At 40.6% G+C, this 23,564-nt stretch overlaps 1 protein-coding gene and 1 long non-coding RNA gene across 4 annotated transcripts in view; one reads left to right on the top strand and one right to left on the bottom strand.

The window, feature by feature from the left end:
* The window catches only part of LOC111261615 (uncharacterized), a 19,466-nt gene extending 3,914 nt beyond the window's left edge, over positions 1–15,552 (top strand). Inside the window, exons 1-4 of one of the 3 annotated variants that reach the window (XR_002681106.2) lie at positions 566–2,256; positions 2,394–2,570; positions 3,019–3,091; positions 15,422–15,552. This is a non-coding gene — a long non-coding RNA (uncharacterized LOC111261615). Of the gene's footprint in view, positions 1–565; positions 2,571–3,018; positions 3,092–15,421 lie in introns of those variants that run through there. The other 2 variants (XR_002681108.2, XR_015311614.1) reach the window with 2 other exon arrangements.
* The window catches only part of Culd (CUB and LDLa domain), a 43,529-nt gene continuing 24,331 nt past the window's right edge, over positions 4,367–23,564 (bottom strand). Inside the window, exons 3-10 of the mRNA XM_022835213.2 lie at positions 14,351–14,428; positions 11,971–12,196; positions 10,673–10,878; positions 8,562–8,755; positions 8,107–8,308; positions 7,759–7,917; positions 5,706–7,629; positions 4,367–4,665 (exon numbers count right to left, since the gene is read on the bottom strand). Of these exons, the coding sequence (XP_022690948.1) occupies positions 4,524–4,665; positions 5,706–7,629; positions 7,759–7,917; positions 8,107–8,308; positions 8,562–8,755; positions 10,673–10,878; positions 11,971–12,196; positions 14,351–14,428 (3,131 nt within the window). The 3' untranslated portion in view covers positions 4,367–4,523. The remainder of the gene's footprint in view (positions 4,666–5,705; positions 7,630–7,758; positions 7,918–8,106; positions 8,309–8,561; positions 8,756–10,672; positions 10,879–11,970; positions 12,197–14,350; positions 14,429–23,564) is intronic.

Raw genomic sequence — 23,564 nt, 5'->3', positions numbered from 1 at the left:
TATATAATATATAGCCGTTTCGAATAATCAGAGCGCCATAACTCTGTTTTCCGTGTATCGAGTCAACGTTAAAATGCTATGCAAATATGTCAAACATTGCTGCTGTTTATGAGACGGGTGAATATCTTGAGAGTTCGTTCGTACGACTATAGCGTGTTGCTACAATTTTGGGGTTTAGTCTGCGATGATATTTTTTTCTCGTTTTTTTACTTTGATCGCAGATCGGCGTGTTACGATAAATGTCCTAAAATCGTCATCCGATAAAGCCTGTACTAATAATGACGACAAAAGTCGGTCTTGTGCCAAATCGTTGATTGATTACAAATTTTTTCCAAAATATTCGTCATCGTTTGCCGTCACTGTTAGACAGGAATAGGCAATCAACTGCTACCGAAGTTGACTACGTTGTTGAAACGGGCAGCAATTTCGACAAGCCAAACAAAAGTAATTATCACTCTTCGTAGCTTGAATATGGCGCGCTAGTCTATTCGATACGTTTCTTCGAAAATGTTCGCACAACCATCGACCAACCTTCACTAGAGAAACGCCCGACGCACGCGTACTATACAGGATGAAAAAGGTCATTGAACCGTTTGAAAGTGTTCGCTTAATTTCTTTTTTTTTTTTTTAATTTTATTTTACGAATTTAAAAGATGTAGGATGAAGATCTTTAATTAATTTGGGCATGGGTAAAATAATGGGCAAAGCAACTTTATGGTGGTTCCTTTTGTGTAATGAGCATCCCCAGTGAAACTTCTGTTTTTTTCACTCGACGGTCTCAGAAGATGTTGAGATGCTTGTGGGCGTGCATCGATGGATACGATTTTAACAGCCGAGGAACGGTTCCGGTAGAGCTAGTAAAGCGGGCGTCGCGGTTACAATAGGTCTACAATGTTGCGGATAATCTCACGGCTTCGAAATCACAAACGGGAATCGTTCGCATGCCTGGAAGATTCGTGAGAGCTAATTGAGGGTTTTTGAGCCGTACGTCAGCGATTTAGTATGTATGTTGGAACATACCCGGCTCGCGTGATCCCGTATGAACTGGGCGTTTCAAAATGATAACGGAATAAAGTCAAAAATTGCTACAGTCAGGCATTTTGTCTGCACCGCAGTTCTTATGTCACACGTTTAGCATTGAACAGCGGCACTTTCTATCCTTATTGCCAATAGCGCCCAGAATAAGAGTGTCGTTTATGACATACTGTTTTCACGATCGTTTTTGGATTGGATTAATTTCATGGATACCCGATCGAGAAGTTGGGATGACACAAACATTACAGTGTACCAGGGATTGCGAACAGACAGCGCATTATCTCTTTATAGTGCACGACGATTATATACTGGTGACATATAGTCGTTACCCATATAGCGTTAGACGAGCCTATACTTACTTAATACATTGAGAGACCATATGATTTGATGTATTGAAAAGGCATGGTGGAATGAACTTTATAGTGCACGACTACTATAGTACGCGAAATGTACACTTACGAAGTTACCCTGCAATTGTGAAGTTATGATGTGTCGTAAACGGAAGCAGATGCGTGACACTCCTATGCAAGTAACCCAATAAATTCTGTTTTGTTCATGGGGCGTTTGAATATGTCACTTAATTTAGCTGTATTACTTCGTATGCGGCCGTAAACACCTGATCGCAGGACTATCCGTTAATCGCACCCCCTTTTGATCTACAAAAAAAATGCCCCCTCTTAATCGTTATTTATGCAGAGCTAGTACCTTGAACACCGTCGTCCCATTTATAGATGACTGTTTATGAGCTCATGTAAGTCGGATCTATCGTACGGGTTCAGGTTATCCTGCTACACACAGTACGAACCTTCTATCTCTGGATAGCACTTACAGATGCCCTGACAAATCAAATGGACATAAAATCGCTAGATTTGCGATTAACGGTCTCACCGTTCGGTTTAAAGGGCTGTTCAGTTTTTTTCCTAGTAAACTTTGCCCTCAGAGATTACCACTATCGAGTTTTAAAAGCATGAATAAGACGCCTGTCAAGCACTGTTTCCCTGACCGCGATAGCGATTTGCAAGTTGAAAGAAAACTTAACATAGCCATTGCTTCTCTTTGTTCAGGGGGGCCATTGCGTAGAGCGAGTATATCTATAAGAGAGTCATGCTCTACTTACAAAACGAATCAGTCGAATAAAAATAATTCGTGAGTGAAGTGAACTGCGTTATTATTATTATTAGAACATCTGCAGTCTACCATAAAACAGCAGACGAAGCGAAGGTGCAGAAAAAGCTTAATATTGAGGAATAAGTGATGTTAAAGTAGACGAATCGTGTGAAAGTAGATGACATCATGACAGACATACTTACTATGCACCGGCAGTTTTCAGCAACTAACACGTTATAGTTTCTCCTTAGGAAAATATTGAATTTATCACGAGGGCAAAATTGCTTTGAACATCGACGATAGCACGTTGCTGCTTCTTGTAATTTGACTGGCTGTGAAGATCTGTCTTGGAAGAATTTTCTCATCGAACTGAAAAGCCTGTCTCGTTGGAAGCAAGCAAGGGAGCAAAATGTCTACCTTTGCCAACGGTGCGGTAACTTTTTTTTTGAGGTTTTATTGAGCACCGTACGGTGTCCCAAAATGACTTTTGGAATCGATAAATCACCTAATCTAATATTGAGGAGATCGATTGCATCTTATTAGGTACTCCATTGTACACAAGCCTTGTGTTGAAGTTCTATAATATTCGTTACCTGATCAGTAATTTATGGCCCACTTGTTTAGAGTGTAATGTGGTTGATTTTTGCATCATGCATCATGACGTGCTTTGTATGTAGCATTGGCTTTGATTGCTTAAATCATGAGCGAAATCGCTAAAGCCATGCGGTAAAGTACTCCAGGGAAAGAGGACCAACGATGAAAGTTTGCTTCGGCAGAGGATAGGGAAAGTGTGTCAGAGCAGGTTTCGAAAGCCATTGATCGACTTGCTGCCGATCAAAATGACTATTTCTTTCTATTTGCTCTGTTTTCCTTTAGTGGTTTTCAGCCGTTCGTCTCTGTCTGATTTGAACGCCATACAGTTATGTCAACGGCTACATCGTTAACGCAGGTGTGTAGCGGTTTGATTGAAGTAAGTGATGATAGATCAGCTTATTCGAGTCATAACTTTGCCTGCAGGCATCTCTAGATGCTATAGGACTAATTGACAGGACTGATTTTATTGCTGCGGAGGAGCTGAGGCTCCCTAAAGGACGAATGTAACAAAGTATATTGCATCGACTAAGATATAGTTTTGCATATATGGGATCTTAGGGAAATTGTTTGAAAATGATGTGTAGGCCCCAATATGAATTTTACTGTTCCGCACTTCTAATACCAAAACTGGATCTTTGAAGCAGCACAGATAATCATGTTTTTTTTTTTTTTTTTTTTACCAGAAAACATATTAAAACGATTAGTATTATTTATAGATTATTGCTTTAGAACACTAAACGAAACAATTAAAATGTAATGTTCTATTAGTTGTCTTCATTGTCCCAGGAGGGCAGCGACGTTTGTACAACATTCGTCCAATTTGGTTGCAAAAAGCGTTCATTTTTCGCATGCTACATAATACACAATGGAAACCCGCGGTTTCTATTGATCTAACCTGGAGAATTTAGCATATACTTTGCATAATTCCTAATTTGTCGTAGCTGTTCTCGTACCAGTTGCAGTTATTCAAGCTGATACGTTGTAGTCTTTCTAGATTTCGTTACTTACATTTCGTAATTAGATAACACATAATAATAATAATAATAACGATAATCTAATTACCCTACTTTAATAATTAGACGACGTTTTCTAAATCAATACGTTTCCTTCTTCAGTTACCATGATTCAGATGTTACATTATCGTATTTATATAGTTATCCTGTGAGCTTATCGCATTTGTTTTCTCGTCTGTGTCAAAAACTTTTTACTTCCATAACAAAATTAAGGTTTCCAATGTCCCACCGTTGGCATTAGAGTCGTTACAATAAGGTGACCCCAACCCCAACATTCAATGACCCGTGCAGATCTTAGCCTAAATACGTAATCTGATCGTAATTTTATGATCAATATAAATTTTTCTTTTAAATGATCAGATTCCTTCTCGGGAGAGTATTAAACAGGTATGACAAAATAAAATTTAGAAATAATCGAAAAAAAAAAAAATGCATTTATGTATAGATGTATATGGAGCACGAAAAACGTTTGTCTTCGAGTGTTCCGGAATTGCCGGACCGACTGTTTGCCTTACCGGATTTTATCAGCGATCCATATTTGCGTGTACATACATGTAAGTACAGTTTCAGACAACACAGTTACGCTGCAAAACAAAATATAAAGAAAAACGGCTGCGTATGTTGTCCTCTTCAAAGGCCATTTATTTACAGAAAAATTATTTTTCTCTTATGTACAAAAACGTCTATACAATTAATTATTTGGCTTAAGACAGCGAGCACTTGCAATCATTCATCTCATTTGCACATGAAACCCACCCATATGTGTACACACAATCAGTTAAAAATAGAGTTCACATCAATCATCTGCACATATGTGTATGGCATGGTGCTGCCGCTTGCATTTTTCACGCACGGTCCGTTCGTATCCACGCTTCTGACTATCCATTTATTTATGCACAGATGCTCTTTTTTATGACTGCAAGGAGGAATTGAACAGAAAAACTCTTGAGATACATTCTACGATCAAGTTTTACCTGTAAAATAATATATACTCAATTTACTTTATATATATATATATAAAGAATCCAGTATTTATGTAATGATTTTTTTAGATTTCGCTTTCATTCGATAGTTTGTGTAGTCCTAATAGACAGCCAATCTCCAGACATTTACCTATATCCTCGTACATTCATAGAATAACAGGTATATGCACATATTTGCTATGTACAGTACAAAGCGGATTGATTTCAAGCCGAGTTCGGCTCAGATCTTGTAAAATGTTACTGGGTAAATCTATAATCGGTTCGAGGAACTGTACCTTGACAATTTGAGATTTGGTTTTCTCCGTTCTCAGGTAAATGCTTTGCCGTAATCAGCCCATATGGCTTGAGTTCGATCTCTATTTAAGTAATATGCAAGCACATAACGAAAATTATTCGCTATTTTCTGAAGCCTAAAAAATGTTTCTACAGGGTCACCTTTTTTTGTTTAGCTATAACACTTTCTTCGATTAGGAGCGTACCCTAGAACAATTACAAATGATACAACGCAAATATGTCGTTCACGTCACATTTGCTTCTTTCCGTTAATCAAAACGATTAACGCACACCTATAGTGATAATCTCATCTTCACATGACTCCCCCACCGGGGTTGTGTTTGTCCGTCTTATATCTCGTATTGTTTTCCACAACCACAATTTGAGAATTATCGCACACGGTGTTCTCCTGGATGCGACTACCTTCATTGACCCTTTTTTTTTTTCTTTTATTTCACCTATATATCGCGCCGTTACTGTTCATTTCAATTAGTCAACAACGCTAATCATTTTCGTTCAGCTGTAGTAAAGTCTACTCATTGCCGTTCACGCCGAAAGGTGTAAATATACGTGACCGGTACGCGCTTGCTCTACCTGTATCATATTCCTATTAACAATGAAGACTCGCTTTTTCTCAGCCTTCGTCTGCTTCGAAGCTTTCTTCCCCATCTTTGAATAGAAAAAAATCATAATAAATTACTTGAGCTGTTGTTGCTGCTTTGGTGCTACACTGCCATGGATGACGCTGACTTTTCCTGCGAATCCGTCCCGTTCACGCCTCTCTTTGGCACCAGCTTCCGCCGGCCTGCTGGCAGCACCAGTAGTAGTGTTTGAACCGCTTGTACCGTTCGAAACACCTGTTGTTGCTGCTCCTTCTCCCCCCCCTCCTCCTCCTGCGGCCAGTAAAGCTCCAGTACGAATGCGTGGCGACCCCGTGACAGCCGACGACGCACCTGCCGTCACCGCGTCCACTGGCCCAATTCTGTCAAGCTCGAACGCCAGTAGACGGCTGTTTAAAGGCATTATTGGTGCGCGTTTCGGACTTTTGCGCTTGTCCTGAAGATGCTGCTGCTGCTGCTGCTGTTGTTGTTGCGATGCCCGGTCGCGGTTACCTGCCGCGGTCCTCAATGCGCTTGAGGGACGCGCTGATGATGAGCTCACTGCGGATGAAGCGGCAGAGGTAATTGTTCCTCTTTGATTAGTCGATGGCGGTGGGGCTATTGGAGGAGTAACTGAGGTGGATTGCACCTGCTGTCTTGGCCTGGGCGGGCGATGTGAGGTTCGTGGCATTCGAAACATGTGGCCTGATCCTTCTTCAGGTGGCGGCGCTTCAATATGACCGGTCGTCTCGTTGTTGGTGATAATGTGCGGAGACAGTGCGGAGGAAGACGCCGATGCAGATGAGCAAGACGCTCCGGTGGAGGCGATCTCCTTGACAACGAGTTTGGGCGGTTCAGGAAGCGTAGAACCAAAAGAGCTGATAGAACTTAGTGAATCCTGGGGCACGTGCATAGGAACTACGGGTGGACGGGGTCGCGGTCGGGTGTCCTGATAACGTGGTGGCGAAGATGGTGACACGTGGCCCGTTGACGATGAACTGCTAGGGCACGAACAGGCGCCCTGGCACTGGCATGGTTTTCGCCTGCGTCGTTCGTCATTAAGCAGAGCTGCGAGACTCCGTCGTGCGCGCAATGCAGTACGTCTATGAGCGGAGTGCGCCTTCGCTGGGGAGCTCTTGTGCCGCCGGTGGTGGCGGCGTTCTGCTGAGCTGGAGGGCAAAATTACTCGGAGGATGCGGTTATTTTTGTGGGTAGCCTCACGATATGTAGGCGGTGGACTTTCAGAGATCATTGTGAAGCCTGCGTTTTCGACGCCCGGAAGGCCGGTATTTAGACGAGCCAGCGTCGGCGAACTTTCGTCAATTGTAGAATACGCTGGTGGCGGCGGCATATAGAATTTGCAGACGTCATCGTATGTCGGCGGTGGGTCAAATAGCGGAATATCCCCAGGATAAATTCGCCGGCCGTCTCCAACCTCCGATATGCTTCGTAGCGCTTCCCGGTTGAGCGCTTCAATCTGTCGCTGTTTCCGAAGTTTAATGAGGATCAGTATCGTAGTCAAGATGAACATGCCGAGACCGGCAAGAGAGGTTAACAAAATGAGAGTATTTGTGCCATTACCAGCTTCGGTAGAGTCCTGTTTAGGGAAGTGGTAGTTTGGCGTCAGGTTCGACCACCACTGCATAACCTCCTTAGCCTGTTTCTTCTCATCACTCAGTCGCTTCTCGAATACAACTTTCCCGTCGCATCCCACTTCGTCGCTACCGTCACCGCAATGATTGAACCCGTCACAGTGAATGGCCGGATGAAGACACCGACGGTTTGCACACATAAACTGACTGGTTTCGTTGCAAGCGGAGTCGAAGGTGAACACCGAATATACAACGGCAAGACGTGAGCGATTTGTAAAAGATCCTTTTAATCGAATGTAGAAACCTGACGAGGCTGGAATCGTGTATTCTTGTGCATGTTGTTGATTTTTCGTTGTCTGATGGCTGTTGAGAGTCACCAGCGGGTAGGCCACAGATACAAGCCCTTGCTTAATCTCGAGAGTCGACTGGGGACCTAGGAATGAAGCCAGATCGTTTTGTTACATTCAGTTTTGTCGTGTATTTTCAAAGCGGATACCAAAAAATTTTTATAGCCCAGCTTAGATACGGAGATCTAATTGGAAATAACAAAAGGCTTACATACCCATTTCTTCGAATTGCGCAACCCTTATTGATATTTGACTTTCAGGTGTCTCTCTGGCTGAGCTCTTCACAAGCCAGACGCAATCGTACGCTCTTGATGTTCCAGTTTGTGCTACCATGTTCATCATGGTGATAGCGCCCCCCGTATCATCTACAATACCTGTTATTATAGAACGATTCGTCGTTAGTCAACACAAGCCATTATTAGGACACTGGTTTGGTTGGCAGGGATTAAAAATCATAGTAACTGTTTCTTTACAGCAAGGTGATAAAGAGATTATTAGTATAACATACCCATGTAGCACCTGCATTACACATTTCGCTGTTAGCGGCATGGAAAATTCTTTACCTCCACAGTCTGTATTGGGTTTGTTAAACCAATACTTGTCCGGATAATTCACGAATGTGTATTTGGCGCGAAAACCTGCATTGGCGTATTCATCGTTTGCGCGAAATTTGACTGTCAGGTTTTGCCCTGCGGACACTATGATCGGAGGCCGGAAAGTGTTTCCATTGTAGACATCGATCCGACTTCCATTCGTGTTGAGAACCTGAATATTTTACAAACATATATAAACATAATATATAAACACTTGAGTATTTATAGCGTGCAAAGAGTGTCTTAGACAAAGGTATAATTTGCTTGCAATACTGCATTTGAATAGAAGAAAATGTTCGATTGAATCGATTTAATCGTTCGGTAAAAGTCAACAGGAGCGATTTATGGGGTCTTTTCATATACTTTTTATATAATGCAATTTAAAAATCAACTTTTTGCCGATACAGACTGGCTTATCAGCTCACCTCAATGTATGACCAGGGAGATAGCTGGAAATCGGTAAATACCAGCTGTACGTATCCTCTGGGGTCGACGTTGACTAGTTGATACTCAACACTATAATCGGATGGATAGACCACGGGGAAATGAGGCGACTCTATATATCCTGATGAGCCTCCTTGGTAATAGTCCGCTTGTCCTCTCAACACATACACGTTACCTATGTACAGCCCCATTTCGTTAGACACACACGAGATAAGACGCTACTATCCGAGCACGCCTTTGAATGCTTCACCCAGATTTACTGATAGATTAACGTAAATAGAAGATACACTATTACGGATCACAATCAACTTGTATATATACTACTAAATGACCGTAAAATCCAATCAGACATTTTCTAAAACATTTTTCTTTTAAAAGCCAAAACAATATAATCAATCATTATTCTGCTTCATACTTTGTCGTTCAGCTCGTAAAAATACAAAGAAAAAAGTTCAGAATCGTTCGATGTTCTGTTACTAACACACGTTGCATAGCTTAGACTGTCGATTAGCGGAATAATTTGCCAAACCTACGATCGCCATGATTGGCTGTCAAATAGAGGGGTCAGATAAACTACTCCCAACAATCGAACATGATCTGCCTTATTGTGCTATTATTACAATCATTATTACTAGCACAACGGAAATCATACAGTGGCAATATCATTCCTATTCGCTTTTACTTAGTACGTCCCCGAAATACGTTCACTTCGAGTCCGAAAAAGCAGAGTATCACGTCGTTATGCTGTGCGCTGGCGACACGCGTACGGCTTAAAGTCGAACGAACGGTAAATATGAATCCCGCATTTGTGTCGCCCCGTATAATCAATGAAGAACAAATTGCTAGTGGTCAATGGTATCAGCGTCAGTATCAACGTGAGGGTGAACGTTTACCTCACCAATGCCGTCAAGTCACAGTCCTTTTTCGTGCTCTACATATGCTAATTTATATTTAACGTACGTATAGATGGTGGCAAGCATGATAAACATTTCAAATGGGGGATGAAGTCTTCCTCCGATATGTTGATGTCTATCAATAACAAAATGAAGATAAGTAATCATCTGAATAGTACGATTGTTGGATGCGGCACAGCGAAAACCGTATTAGAAGAGTTTAACCATAGCAATCGTTCGCCAACGCTTAGGATCAAAGCCTATTTTGTTTTTATCCGTTACTGAAAAGCATGTTTATGTAGAAATTGCCATTTTGATAATACCTTGTTACAATCGCAAATACAGAAAATATCGACTTCAGACACAGACTATTGATTCAATGAACAGTACGACGAAGTCATTTAGGAATTTTTTTAAGAGAGAAAAAAAAGAAACTTAGGAAAAATTAGGAGTCACCACTCTTACTAGGCAAACTGTCGAACAAAATTATATATGTATAATGCCTTCGTCGACAGTTGTTCCCAGGAGTCAAGCAACACTGAGTTTGGCTAATATAAAACATTCGTATATGTATTCAAGTAAAATGTATTAAAAAGAGGAGTCTCCTAACTCGGTAATGTAAGTGCCGAAAAATTCGGTATATACTGTGTCCTCTTAATTTGTTCGCGACCCTCCAGTTCAGCAGTACAACAGTTCAGCCTTTATCTTCGAGTACAGAGAGACCCCGCTTTTAAGTGTACAGTCGCTACGCAACGGCATTATTTTATAGAGATTTTATATATAAATACATATTTATTTGTCACTTATATTTGGGCTCCATCGTGGAGACACCGCAAAGCTGACAGCGTATATAACTTACGGTGAACAAAGTTGACGCAAGTTCGTCCAAGCGAAAGCCTGAAGTTACCTGATTTTCAGTATACCAGTATAACAGTAACTACGGCACACGAGAGACGTACATGGATCGATGATGTATTTACTTTTAGCAATGAACAGCTGTAGTTATAATGTATCCAAATGCCTATCTATAAATGCATTGTTCTATCTATGAACATGTTTGTCCTGTTAGGAATGCTATTGGCTGTGTAACAGGCATGCGATTTTTTTGTCCACCAATTAGGTCCTATAAGACTATATTGTTGATTATAGCACTCCTTATAAGAGTTCGAAATATCGACTAGAGCCGCATTTCTACTTACTTTTTGCCGTTACTTGGAGGCTAAACGCATCTGTATAGGAGTAAGAGTAGAGAAAATCGATCGAAAGGAGCTTTCGCAAAGACTCGAATACCAGCCCAGTGGTTCCAGCCCCACTTCCATTCATCCCCGATTCATTACGACGTACACCACAAAGCTCCTCACCGAGTCGTCCAATCGTTGGCTCCTTTACCCACACGTAGTCACAGCTGAAAGGTTGATGATTTTTGCAATTCGGTTAAAAAATCGTTCGATCTAGTAGCTATGAGGAAAAATGGATATGGCAACAGCTTTGTCAATTGCTACCAAGTTGGTAACGATAATGGCGGACAACTGACTAGCAGTAAAGCCATGTTATTCTGGAACTTTTTTTTGTAATCACATAACACTTCGAGACTACATGTTTTAAGTAGGATTTTCGCTTGCTTGTATTTGTGGACCAAGGGAAATGTCTGTTTGGCTCGAAGAGATCAAAAGCCATTTTTTTTCTTAAGCTCTACTTCTTCAGGTTTCATCGAGTCTAGATTCGATTCTGATATATTTTTATTTAGTATTCTATTCCCATGTTGAGGATACGCTACAGAAATGCAAACCTGACGACATTTAAAGTCCAAGCATACTTATAGAGAACAAAGCTTCGAATACTGCTCTGCCTATTTTAAGGGTAACGTTTAGACAGCACGGGCAGCCATCTCAATAAGTAGATCGAAGGACAAACTGATTTCGAAATGTTACATGATAGATGTAAATGGATGCAGCGCGTCTAATAGGCCAACTTTAGAGGACAGATCTGCCCGGTATTGTGGTTGTTGTCCCTTTGCAGTTGCCGAGAAGAGGGTGCTCGCATGCTATTTATCACGGGCCAAATATTGTTGCGTTACTGCCCCGCGTCGTCAAATCAGAAAGTCAACAAGTGTCACAGACAAGTCTTGTTTATGGGCTGCGTTACTGAGATCACGTACTTTTACACAAACGTCTATCTATATCTTTCAACAATGTCATCCACTATCCTTTCCGCAATGCTTGCTTTAATTTACCATAAAGACCAGCAGAGGCAGGTTGATGGACAGAACACCGATAGGCATCGTGACAGGCCACGTTGAGTTACCTTATCTGGAGTCGGACTACACGGAATGCGCCATCCATCATTAGGTGAATCATGATACCCCGTTGAAAATCTGATACTAAGCTCTATTCCAGTATCTAATAGTAGTCTTTATTTAAATACTACGAACATTTGAAGTCAACAAGATTCATATATTTAAATGTGTATTGCCATATATGAAAAGGGCAACACTTACCGACATTTTCCATTAGTGCTACAGGTCGGTATATTAAGATAGCTCACAGAGACCTCGAAGTGACAGCTAGGGCATGTGATCAGCTCAATGGAACATCTCTGCGGAATACGAGGTGACCAGGTATCATTTAGCGGCACACTCTGGGATGTCACATTTCCAGCGGAAATACTTCCGGTTTCGCCCACAGCAATGTAGTATTTTCGACCGTTCATCCACGTACAGAGATCTGCAAATCAGAAAATAAATCTTGAATAAAATATTCATACGCTGCCGCCATATTTAAATGTCCGCACTTCGAGTATAGGCAGCAGGTGTGATTTGACAGTTTTCAATGGGTATCATCATCGTAAAAGACGGGCCTCGTAACACCTAATCATTGCAGTTATGAATGACTACCACACCAATCCTCGGGTGTTCTTCTTAAGGCTCTATCTATTGCAGGAAAATAAAGTGCTGCCGAAAAACTATTTAGTGATAAAAGCAATCACCTTTGCATTACTTTAGGTTTGAACGGTGCTAGCATTTTTTTTGCATTAAGATATTACTTCAAATAGAAATGGCTAGCGTCCAAGCCGGTTGTTGTTCCCCGAACGATAACGTTTCTAGCCTTCAACTAATCGATTCATAGAAAACTCGCATCTATCAAACGGAAGAGAATCACTAGGTGAAATAGCCGGCTGCCAAAGAAGCGTCTCTTTAAGCTGCTGTTTGTTGAAGTTCCTTCGACTGGCTAGGGACTAGTGAATGTCAACCAGGGTCCTTTTTTTTGCACTGCTTTTAATGCCGTCGAGCTCGTACGAGCTGTTTACGCCATCCATACGGACGCCTCGGCTAAGGTTTCCAGCGACACTTAGGTGTTACGCCTACAGTTACAAATGCAACAAACCGACTGAGCTAACCGGCGAAATCGATTTTAAGACGCTTTGTATAAAAAATAACAATCCAAAGCGCAATTAACAATGAATACATAAACCACACACATCATAGCACGTGCGTAAAATATTGACCTCTTCATAAAACGCACGTTGTATGTACGTTTTGTAACATGTAGGTTAGCAACTCAATATTTTTTGGGCCTACACTTTGCGAAAATAAACGAAAGGTGTCGTTTTTTTCGGCACTTAGTCGAATGCTAAAAATAACATGTTTTATATTGTGCTTCTTTTATGGTTTTGATTTTCTGCCAAATTCACTGCAAGACTGGGTAGGCAAATAAATAAATTACTACATTGCATAAGATCTACACATGGTCCCGTTTTTAAAACCTAAATGTCTAAGGGCGCTGTTCTGTGCTGGAGATTTGCGGCAAAAGTTTACATTCCGTATCCTGATTTCGCAAAATGCCCACGAGACCCATTCGCGCATTTATACGAAATAGTTCGTATTTCACGGCCTTAACCCGTTCTCGGTTGCGATCCGTTTACATTCAAAGCAGGTTAGAATATGACCCACAAAATTCAATAGACAACTCCCAAACAGCTTTGCGTTGGAAACTCGCGGCTTCGTAACTGCTCAGCGAGAAGTTTGTTAGAAAGACGCATGCTCCTATGAAGAAGGTGAAATGGGTTAAGAAGCGTATCGGCGTATCTGTGGGCTTCTCTGAGCGGTTAAGCTCAGTTCACTATAAAATATAGATGAAAGCGGAATGGGAATTCACCTTTGGAGTGCCTATTGCTTTCCAAATATTGAACCCGTTGACGATGATCTGCAGTTGTGACGTATGTCTGTAGTAAAACTAGGTTTAAGACCCTTACGCGCCAACTGGACTGGTTATCGATCAGACAACCTTATCAGGTGATGCATAAATGATTGTGATTTCAATATTGTTTAATAGGAATTACTATAAAATGCAATTGAAACCCATTCCTACACACTCATCTAATTCTTTGAAGGGATCTTACAAGTACAAATCAAACGTGGCGTTTTTGAATTCTAACCTAAGCAGTAGACAATAGATTCCTGTTTGTAGGTGACATGTTTAAGGCTTATGTATCCATAGACATAATCGTAGGCCTAGTTTCATCGCTATGTCGCTAAAAGTATGCCAGCATTGGCAGATAGTCTGTTAGTAACGTTAGTAATGATTATGAAAAAAGAGAAAGCTACGCCCTATAGATCGATGAATAGCATCTTAACATTATTCAAATCGAACACGGTTCGACTGCTTTGAGATTTATGGTTTTACATATGAGTCATACAAGTTTCGGTAAACAAGATGTTGAAGCGCGATGATCAACGCATTATCCATGTGGTCGGTGTCAAGAACGAGACGTGTGCTTAGTGAAAGTGATACTCGACATCACAATAGGGTTTTTCGAAAGAGGATTTTCCATGGGAAAAACTGTGTTTGCCAATGCTTCTCTATATTAATTGTCCTTACCCCCATCAGGTCGAGCGAGAACGCTATTGTCCGATGACGCGACAAAGGACATAAGGAATAGTACACAGCACAGAGCATCTGAAAAGGCCAATCATAGAATCGATTAGAGGATACCGCGCTGAGAGGGAGTTACCCATGATAACATTTAAAAAAAAATCAATATATAACTTGTTTTAAAGTTGTACGCTTGCTAGCATGCGTAAGTATAGCTTCAGATCTACGTATCAATTGCAATTTCTATAAATGATTCAATTAGACATGCAGGTATTCAGGGTTTGTCACAGATATTTTTAGATGAACCTACCATTACGTAATCTGTTCAAGAGTACATCAGATGTAACATAATTTGTGCGCATCTCTATATATTTGTATATCTTTGTCGTTGTTAGGAATCAAGTGCAGATAAGTTTACGAATGTGCGATTATTACTAGAATTTATATATATTATATAGCTGCATTTATATAGAGATATCTATATATATATATATATATGCATAAGAATTAGTCTTGACCCAATTCGTCCCTATGACGTTGCTGGAATAACGGAGCATTCGTAATCAATAGGACTAGCAGGGTGATCTGAAACAGTCCTTTACATCAAAATACACATATGTAGACCATAATGTAGAATCGATTGGTCTTTTCGTTGGACTCTAGTTGATGTCTCAGCGATATTCGGAGTCAGCTTGTCATCGACGGGCGTTTAACAGACGTACATAGATTGAGGATGCCTTTGAACAAGGTCGAATTCAAAAATTGGTCTCATCGTTCAATCAGAGCGAATTATAACGTGTTTACTAGATAGATGCGCACGAACAGGTTTAAGAACAAAGCAATGTGCAGCATTACGGTAGGACGGCACTATCGGCCGGATGTGAGCTAATTCTGTCAGTTGAAAATCTTTTTAAAGACATTTTCATTATTTTTAATATATGAAAAAGGTCCTCTATATATTATATATAGCAGGAAAGATTTGGGATTTAAAGCTCGGACTTAGAAAACAGCGACTGAACACAGATCGGGTAATTGCGAAATGTATGATATGACAAATTTATCATTTGTGTTTTACAGGAGTTACGTAAATGGACGCATTTCTGAAGGCGAAGCACTTTAAAGAATGACGAAGAAGAACTGGACGCTCACTCTTCAGGCGTAAACAACACCACAACAGGCAGATGATAAACTTTGCTTTTTGACACAGATTCATGCTTTTCTGGCTGCTGGTACCACTTACAGGGGTTGTATTTGGTTACTAACGGGTGTGAAATGCTCGTCGTCTGGGAGCAGGTTGACTTGTGTTCGGAAGAAAATTAATTCTATTAGAAATTATCGTTGTCCAATACCAAGAAAGATAATGTGTTTGGAGTTTAATACATACAGGAACGAGAATGGCAAATATATTTTCGGAACTATTATTAAAATTCGTTTTTGGAAATAGTCTCTAGTAAGAGTTCCATGGTATATCGCAAAGATAAACAGTCGATAGCCAGTCGATAATTAACGGAGACACTAACGTACACTTAAAGGTACTGAATACGCAATAAGAAGACTATAATACTCTATATATAATAATCCAATAACTACGCCATACTCTTCAGACTCCTCATCAATCAGCAGCAGTGTTCTAGTCTTCATAATGAAACTCAGGTTTTCTTACGAGCGTTGCTATCAACTGTACCAAACAACAACATTAGAGCGTTAATACAATAAGGTGGCAGTGCGGCAGCTTACAGCCACGTCGAACTGATGAACGAACCACTGAATCAATGAAATCCAATCAACTGGTCCCTTTACAATTGTTTATGTTAGAAGTATTGTAATTGCCTCAGTACCTAGGTCTAGGTAGATATAATATAAGAACGGATACTTCAGCGTTATAGGTGCATAGGAACGTGTGTGCGTCACTATTATATTTGTCACTCAATCATTATTATCAACACTTCTTTCGATACACCTATTTCAAAAAACGGCAAACCTATCAATGTTCGTGGTTATTGCATTTTTTCGAAGAAACGTTTAGAAGCTATCTATAGGAAGAACAGCTTCCTCGTAACTTACTGTGTGATCACCGCTCGATCGTTGACATCTGCAACATTTCCTAATCTATGCTTCGCCAGAGGCCTTGCTAGTCTAGGGGCTGGAACGTTTTCCTCACTAGTCGAAATTTTGTCAGAAGGGATGATGTACAGGAAAGACCTGTTTACCCCTGTGTTGCTGGGGTATTTATAAAACGATTAAGTAAACCATGAATTTGGTCTGAACATCGAACATTGATGTTCGATTCCACTTCATGCTTCGACTTCAAATTTCATTGGGTTAAAAATTCAAATAAGACCCGAACATTAACAAGACAAAGAAAGCACGAGGGTAGACAAACAGATACATTTCGGCGGCTTAATAGCCCGAAGCCAAACAGAGCCCAAAGAGATATAGATATGCACCTGTCAATATTTAGAAGGAAGGAAGAGTAAAGGGGCGGAAAAGTTTAAAAAAATATTACATAGAATCAAGAGATTATCGTAATTATGGCGTGGTAAAACAGCTAATTTTGCCGCATTCACTTTCGGGGCAAGCACAATCAATAAGCGATGACCAAAATAAATTAAAAATACGATAACATATTTGAATAGAAGAAGCATCGATTTCTAGAAAAAAGACCTTCCGGCGTTCGATACAGACATTCGTAAGTGCTGCGTGCGGATAAACAGGACTCGCTTCGGCATTCTTTTCTTTGGGTTCGTGTATAAATTACGTTAAATAACCGTAAAAACACGTATACAGGTCCTTGAGTAAGTATATTTGTGGTACTCGTCAATTTAAATTACAGATCGATACAAGGGTCGTGGTGGAGCTATAATCGAATACACCATAAAGCTTCAGCATGATTGTTTTTACGAATCCTATAGATTTTATAAAACGTTTCGATGAGCTTTACCCAACCTATTTCAGTATCCTGTGTGTAACAGACACATATTTTATTTATTTATATTTTCACTTAAATATAACTGACTGGCGATTTTCATTACTATTCTGACTACTGAGAGTGATCAACGTAATAACGTAACGTAGAAATTCTAATCTCAGTCAATTAATTCATCCAAAGCTTTTCGCTTGCCGTCAGGACAACTCAATCGACACCCGTATATGCTTTCAGTAGTGTGAAGACACATCTCGTTTTAATGAAGAAGAGGCCCAGCTATGGCTAGTCAATGTCAACGTATGAAAGATGGTAGTCGAGTGATGAATTTGTATGACGTAAACTTCAGTGCAGCGTTGAAAAAATCCTCGATACAAGCAGTACCTCGACGCTTTAAATCGAAATTTGGTCAACTGTAGCTTTCAAGCCCTATCTGTGCCTGTTCTCTTAGTCCGTAATCGAGTAATAGAGAGTAAATGGGCACAATAGGTTTTATTAAACCGTAAGAAACTTAAGCACTCAGAGTATTTATTAAGTCAGCAATGAAAATATGCGCTAGAAGACAATCATTCCTCTGAGTTAACAAAAATATCAGCTCATACGTACATGCTTTTATTATTTATATTGTCCTATTCTATATGGCTAAACAAGAAGAGAACAAGTTTTGCCAAGTTCGAACCTAACTTTATTTCGACCATTAATCTCATTATATCATTGTACGTAAACTTTTGTTTTTTTTTTTATTATACGCGAAGGCCTTCTTGCTGGTTAGTTCATTTCCTAGCTATGCTAATATAATGATGGTTCTCAGATTCAACATCGATAGCAAGAATCTCATAAATGACAATTATTTTTTTATCGCCTTTTCCTACCCGTCAACCAGCCAGCCAGTTTCGTTCTACTTGATCTTTTCCCGTTCCGTCTTCCCTTCAGTGAATCTTCACCGCACCCGTCCATCGCCTTCACATCGCCGTCCAGTTAGCCGCGACTGGGATAGAACCCAATGGGCCAGGCTGTACCACCGGCTGACCAAATCAAAATCGTCCAATACAGATAAGCAGTACGCGGACGAAGGAACGGACATGTCGCGTCATTAGTAAAGCCATGGCATAGTCGGTCGTTCTGATTGCCGTGTTCCTCTCGGCTGCTGGCGGACCTAGTCGTGGTGAGGTGGCCAGTAATAAAGAAACAGCGACGGTTAAGTATGTAGCGCGGGCACGAAAACGCATCAACAGACTGTTTCGCAAAAGCGCTTCCTGCGGTCCGCCGAGATCTGCTGGGTTTCTGTTTGTTCTGTCCTCATCAGTCGCACGGCGTTTGTTTTACGTGGCGCGAACAATTTCACAAGCGAAGCCGGCGCTCACCACTGACTGTACCCAATATCAGCAGCACCAAGAAGTTCAGACAATACGGTGCGGGGCAGCGTTTGTCGGCATCGATTCAGCGACGACGACGACGACGACGACAACAACAATAATGGTAGCAGCAGTAAAACGACAACGTTAACAGACAGCAACGAAAAAGAAAAGGAACAGCAACAGGCTCTGCTTAATTTCCGTCTTTATGAGCAGTCATAGTAGTAGTGAAAGTAGTAGGCTACGGCTGCCGCGACTGCTCAGCGTCACAAAACGGAATAAAAAGCTTGAGGCCGAACGCGATATGGTACGTACGAACGTAGATTAAAAGGTCGCAATGCTGTTATTGACTCGTCTCTTGCTGATGCCGCTGTGAAAGGCGTTATTGGCGGTCCGAAGGCTGCTGTATCTGCAGAGCAAGTGAAAGCCGCCGGACTATCGATGGTGAGTGTGGGCTGCAGCCGGCCGATTTTAGCCAGGGTTCTGGTCTCGCCATATGCTAGCATTACATGCATTATATACATAAGAGGCAAGATTTGTTTCAATTGTTGATTTTCAGGGTAGCTCTAGGGGCCGTAGGTACTGAACTGACGTGAAAAATTTACAAACTAAGCTGTAGCTGGAAGACGGAAAAAAACGTATTTCGTTAGAAGGCCAGGCAAAATTCGTTGGGGTAAACTTCTAAGCTGTTTATTTTCGTGCATCGAAGAAATGCACCCTTAGATCGGAACACTTCTATGATACCTCGCAAGTGAGCACATTAAAACCTTATTAGGTTATCTTGCGGAAGGAAAAAAAATTGCTGTTCTCGAGACGGCGTCACGTCGTGCTCCACTTATCCTGCGTCTCAGATACACATTGAGGAGAAACGTGCTCGAATTTGTACGTTATCAGAAATTTCAACAGTTTTTTTTTTTTCGTTTTAAACAAGTAGGAGGAGAACAGTCTGCATGGTGTCCGTATAGGTCATGATATACAGCGTCAGTTCCTCGGCCTTTTTTTTTTACTTTTTACGGCCTCATTTCGTATGCCATCGTTATTGGCTACTAGCACGATCTAGTGATCCTGTGTTAGTCTATTTGTGCCGGTAGTCATTTATCTCTGGGCTTAACTGGCTATTATTAATTTAACGTAGATTATTTATGGTTGTACTTTGCACAGTCATTTATACGACTAACTTATTCAAACAACATACTATTTGGGTTAAAATGACGTAAACAAACTACTTGGAACGATTTACATGTTTTTCTATAGCAACAATCTACCGACAGTCGGAGATCTAAAAGTTTATTCAGGCCTTCTACTACACACGTGTGCACACGTCAGAAAACAGGGCTTACTTAACAGCTCAGCTTTGTTGAATGACGAACGAAAAAAAGTATGAACAATGGTCGCCGATTGGTGATAGCCGTCCAACGAAAAGTGGAGGTGCTCTATATATATATATATATAGGTTACTGTCACAACGGCAAATTGGTTTACGATACTGGCATCACAGTTCAGAGTATAGCACTATACATTGTTACGTAGTATTATGTTTTTAACTGGACTGAAAAGAGCAACACAAAACTGACGCTGGTCGCTATTTATGACTTTAACGCAATTTTTAACAAAAGTTTTTCTATATCGAGAGGTCGAGTTCTAGGGGATTTTTTTGGGCGCTTAGAAAAGCAGAGTTTATTCTCTTATTCAGGTTGCTCATACCTGCCCATTTGCTTTCACGATATTCAGTCACCTTAAAGATATATCAATATACTTTGTGGAGTAACCCAATAAGCTAAGTATATAATCTATAAGCTTAGGACTCAAATTGAGAAAATGAAGAGCACTTCCCAGTAGTATACATTGATTCACAAATTCTGCCAACATCAAACACGCTTACCGGTCTCGTCGTCGCGCTTTTCATCGTCGTATGAAACGCCGGGAAACCCTTCATACCACTGGATTCTTCCACGAAGCTGAACTCTGGTTTGGTCTATGACACCTTCACAATTTACTAAGTGAACCTTTGCAATAAAATAGGCCAAGTTGATTTATACTGAGGCCCACTTGAGTAGACATTGGCAACGATTCACCCGACTTAACCAGCGATCAAGAACTTCAATGTAGGAAGAATTGAATTCGAACGATTACTGGCGAGAAACAGAGGAAATAATCCATCGGTTACGGGAGAATTTACTCTAAGTAACATACATGAACTGAGCTTAGATAAAAGCTAATAAGAAAATATATTATTCAGGACAGATAATGATAATTCGCCATTTATGATCGAACACGCCAGCAAAAACAAGTGAACTTTTCCTATCGCAAAATAAGAAATAATTGAAGCACTGTCAAATCAGAGGCAGACACGTCGACGCGGTTGTGTTAAATCTGGAGCCATTTAATCGCTCGGACGTCTCTTATCAAAGAAGGCCGGAACAAAAATCTAGATATAAGCAATAACCTCGAGAGTTCACTGATTTGAATAATTTCAATAATATCTTATAGAAATCTTATTTTGGAAATGTTTGGTAGGACGCATAGTAACGTACATACAACATCAACTCGTTTGATCCGTAGCCAGATTGTCTCCTTTTTTTGTACTGGTTCTCCCCCAGAGTTTCGCCGAGGCCGAAATTTTTATGCCCCGTCATAAATGACAGAAGCGGGACATTTAGGACTGCGTGCAAGAATGACGGTAACTAGTTTAGCTAGATGCTACCAGATTATAACAGGATGGTGTTAACGGCGCGGAATTCAGTACGTTATGTAAAAAAGGCAAAGCTTCCTGTCGGAAGGTTTATTTCAGATAACGTATAAGCGAAAACAACAGATGTTCGAGTAGGCTCTAACAGTAGTCATAGGGGTCGCTGCGAATGTGTAACTATTGTCAGCACCAACTCCACTGCATGTTTTTTTTTCTTTTTTAGTATTGCTTGATTGATGGATATGAACGATTTGTTAAGAAATGTGTCATATTTGAATTTAGAAAAAAAGCAAAGTCCGAACAGAGCGGCCAAGACGGACGTGTACGATCTGTACCGAGCAGTGCCATGTGATCGCATAATACAGTATATTCGAAGGAAAAACCCATCACTAGTAACAGGCTATAGACGAAATTAGATTGAAAAGAAAATTTACAAATGTGAAATACCATATAGGGTTGCTGACCAAAAATGAGTGCACTTCTTACGATATATTGGCTTTGAAAACGCGGCGCCAAAATTTGAATATTTTTCTTAAAGCAGATAAACAATTCATATCTTCACTCTTTAAAAATCGAGCCTGTCCTTGGTCCTAAATAAAAGTCATATTAGAACGTATGGAAAGATAATGCAGTAAAATATGCTCAGTTAGAAATGAACGTTTTGTTGTGAAGCCACCTTTCTTTGTGCGTTTGTCCTGACCATGTACGGTTATCATTAACGTCGCCTTTAATTGCTGCGGCTCCAGCTGGTTTTAAGCAGGGTACTGGAATCACTGCGGTACACCTCATTGAGATGCGTGATAATGAGCTTTGAAGAACATTATATTAAACATATTAACGAATGATAAAAAAACGCGTGCTTGAATTTACGATTGCCAATGACGATTTCTCTTACACCCCGTAACAACACTTATAGTAATTGTATTATACAGTCGATACTCAATGAAATATTTTCATTTTTTAAAGCCTACTGCGCAGTCCTAAAGCAAGATATCTTCAAACGGCTTTTTGGCTTAGGGAAGTGGCATTATTCTCCTTTAGACTGCTACTATACACCAGATTATGAACATTTTAAAACTGCTGACGAACGATACGATATAGTTTCGAGCAATAGTATTTTGAGATATGCTTCTTGCGAGGATAAGCACTGCCGCTCTTCGGAGCACAACTTTGATGCCGTTTCTTGTTGTCTCAGCTATGAATAGACCCTGTTTCCACCCATTAGTGGTTTTTCAGGAAGATTAGGAACATTTGTTATTCTATGTTTTCCCAAATCCATGATTTTACGACTTTCCAGACGTTTTTCATGGGACTAAGGTCTGCTGAACAGGTAACAATAGGCTATGGTAGCACCTGGACGTCATTGCCAACAGGTAGTGTATACTTCGAGCTTTATTACGAAGCGTCTCATTGGCCATAAAGACATAGACACCGTTAGAAAACTATTTTCATACCAGAGGCAGCATTTTGCGCGTGATAGCCTTTACATATTCCTGCTAGCCTGATACTTCCCCTGTGGAACCTATCATCCGAGTGTTTTTTGCCAGAAATTATAGACTGCATCATAACTAGCTGGTTAGTACACTCATAACACAGAGATGGATGTTTGATTTTTGGCTCGACGTAATTTCTAAAAGGCTGTTCATCAACCCGTAGAACGGCATGATGGGCGTTCCCTTTTTGGAGAATTGCAGAATGAGATTCGTGAAGAAACAGATTTTTTTCCAGTTCTTTCTGCCCTGTTTTGGACTCACTCTTTAACGAAATGGGCAAGCCTTATGCGAGCATTGAACCGAATTTTTTGCCGGGTAGGTCTATTGCTCTTAAATCTAGCCTTTTTTTTGTCGGCTACAAAGCGTAATCTTCGAGACAGCGACTCCACGATCTTTTAATTTGTTCCGGAGGATGTTAAACGAGACGAATTTGTGTTTTTTGCATCTTGTAAATAATCACACGGTTCTCCCGCTTTATGGTACATTTTTTAATCCTTAATACCGATTTTACAGATGACAGCGGAGGCTTTTCCTCAGCTTTCTACCAACGCTGCCCATTGCGTGCTAGAAGACAAAACCATTTTAGCAGTTTCGCATTTGGTTTGACAACTTCTAATCAGTGTTTTCTGCCACTCAGGGGCATCAATTCCCCTTCCCATTTCGACACTTTATGTGCGGAAACATATAAAATCATCAAAAAACACTCAATCCAGCCAAGTTCACATTAACACCATTACCTAGCTATTCAGTCCTGATGACG

Source organism: Varroa jacobsoni, unplaced genomic scaffold (assembly GCF_002532875.2).
Source record: "Varroa jacobsoni isolate VJ856 unplaced genomic scaffold, vjacob_1.0 scaffold_573, whole genome shotgun sequence".
NCBI lineage: Eukaryota > Metazoa > Arthropoda > Arachnida > Mesostigmata > Varroidae > Varroa > Varroa jacobsoni.
Note: the sequence above shows the minus strand (reverse complement) of the source record. Positions and strands in the feature narration are given on the sequence as shown.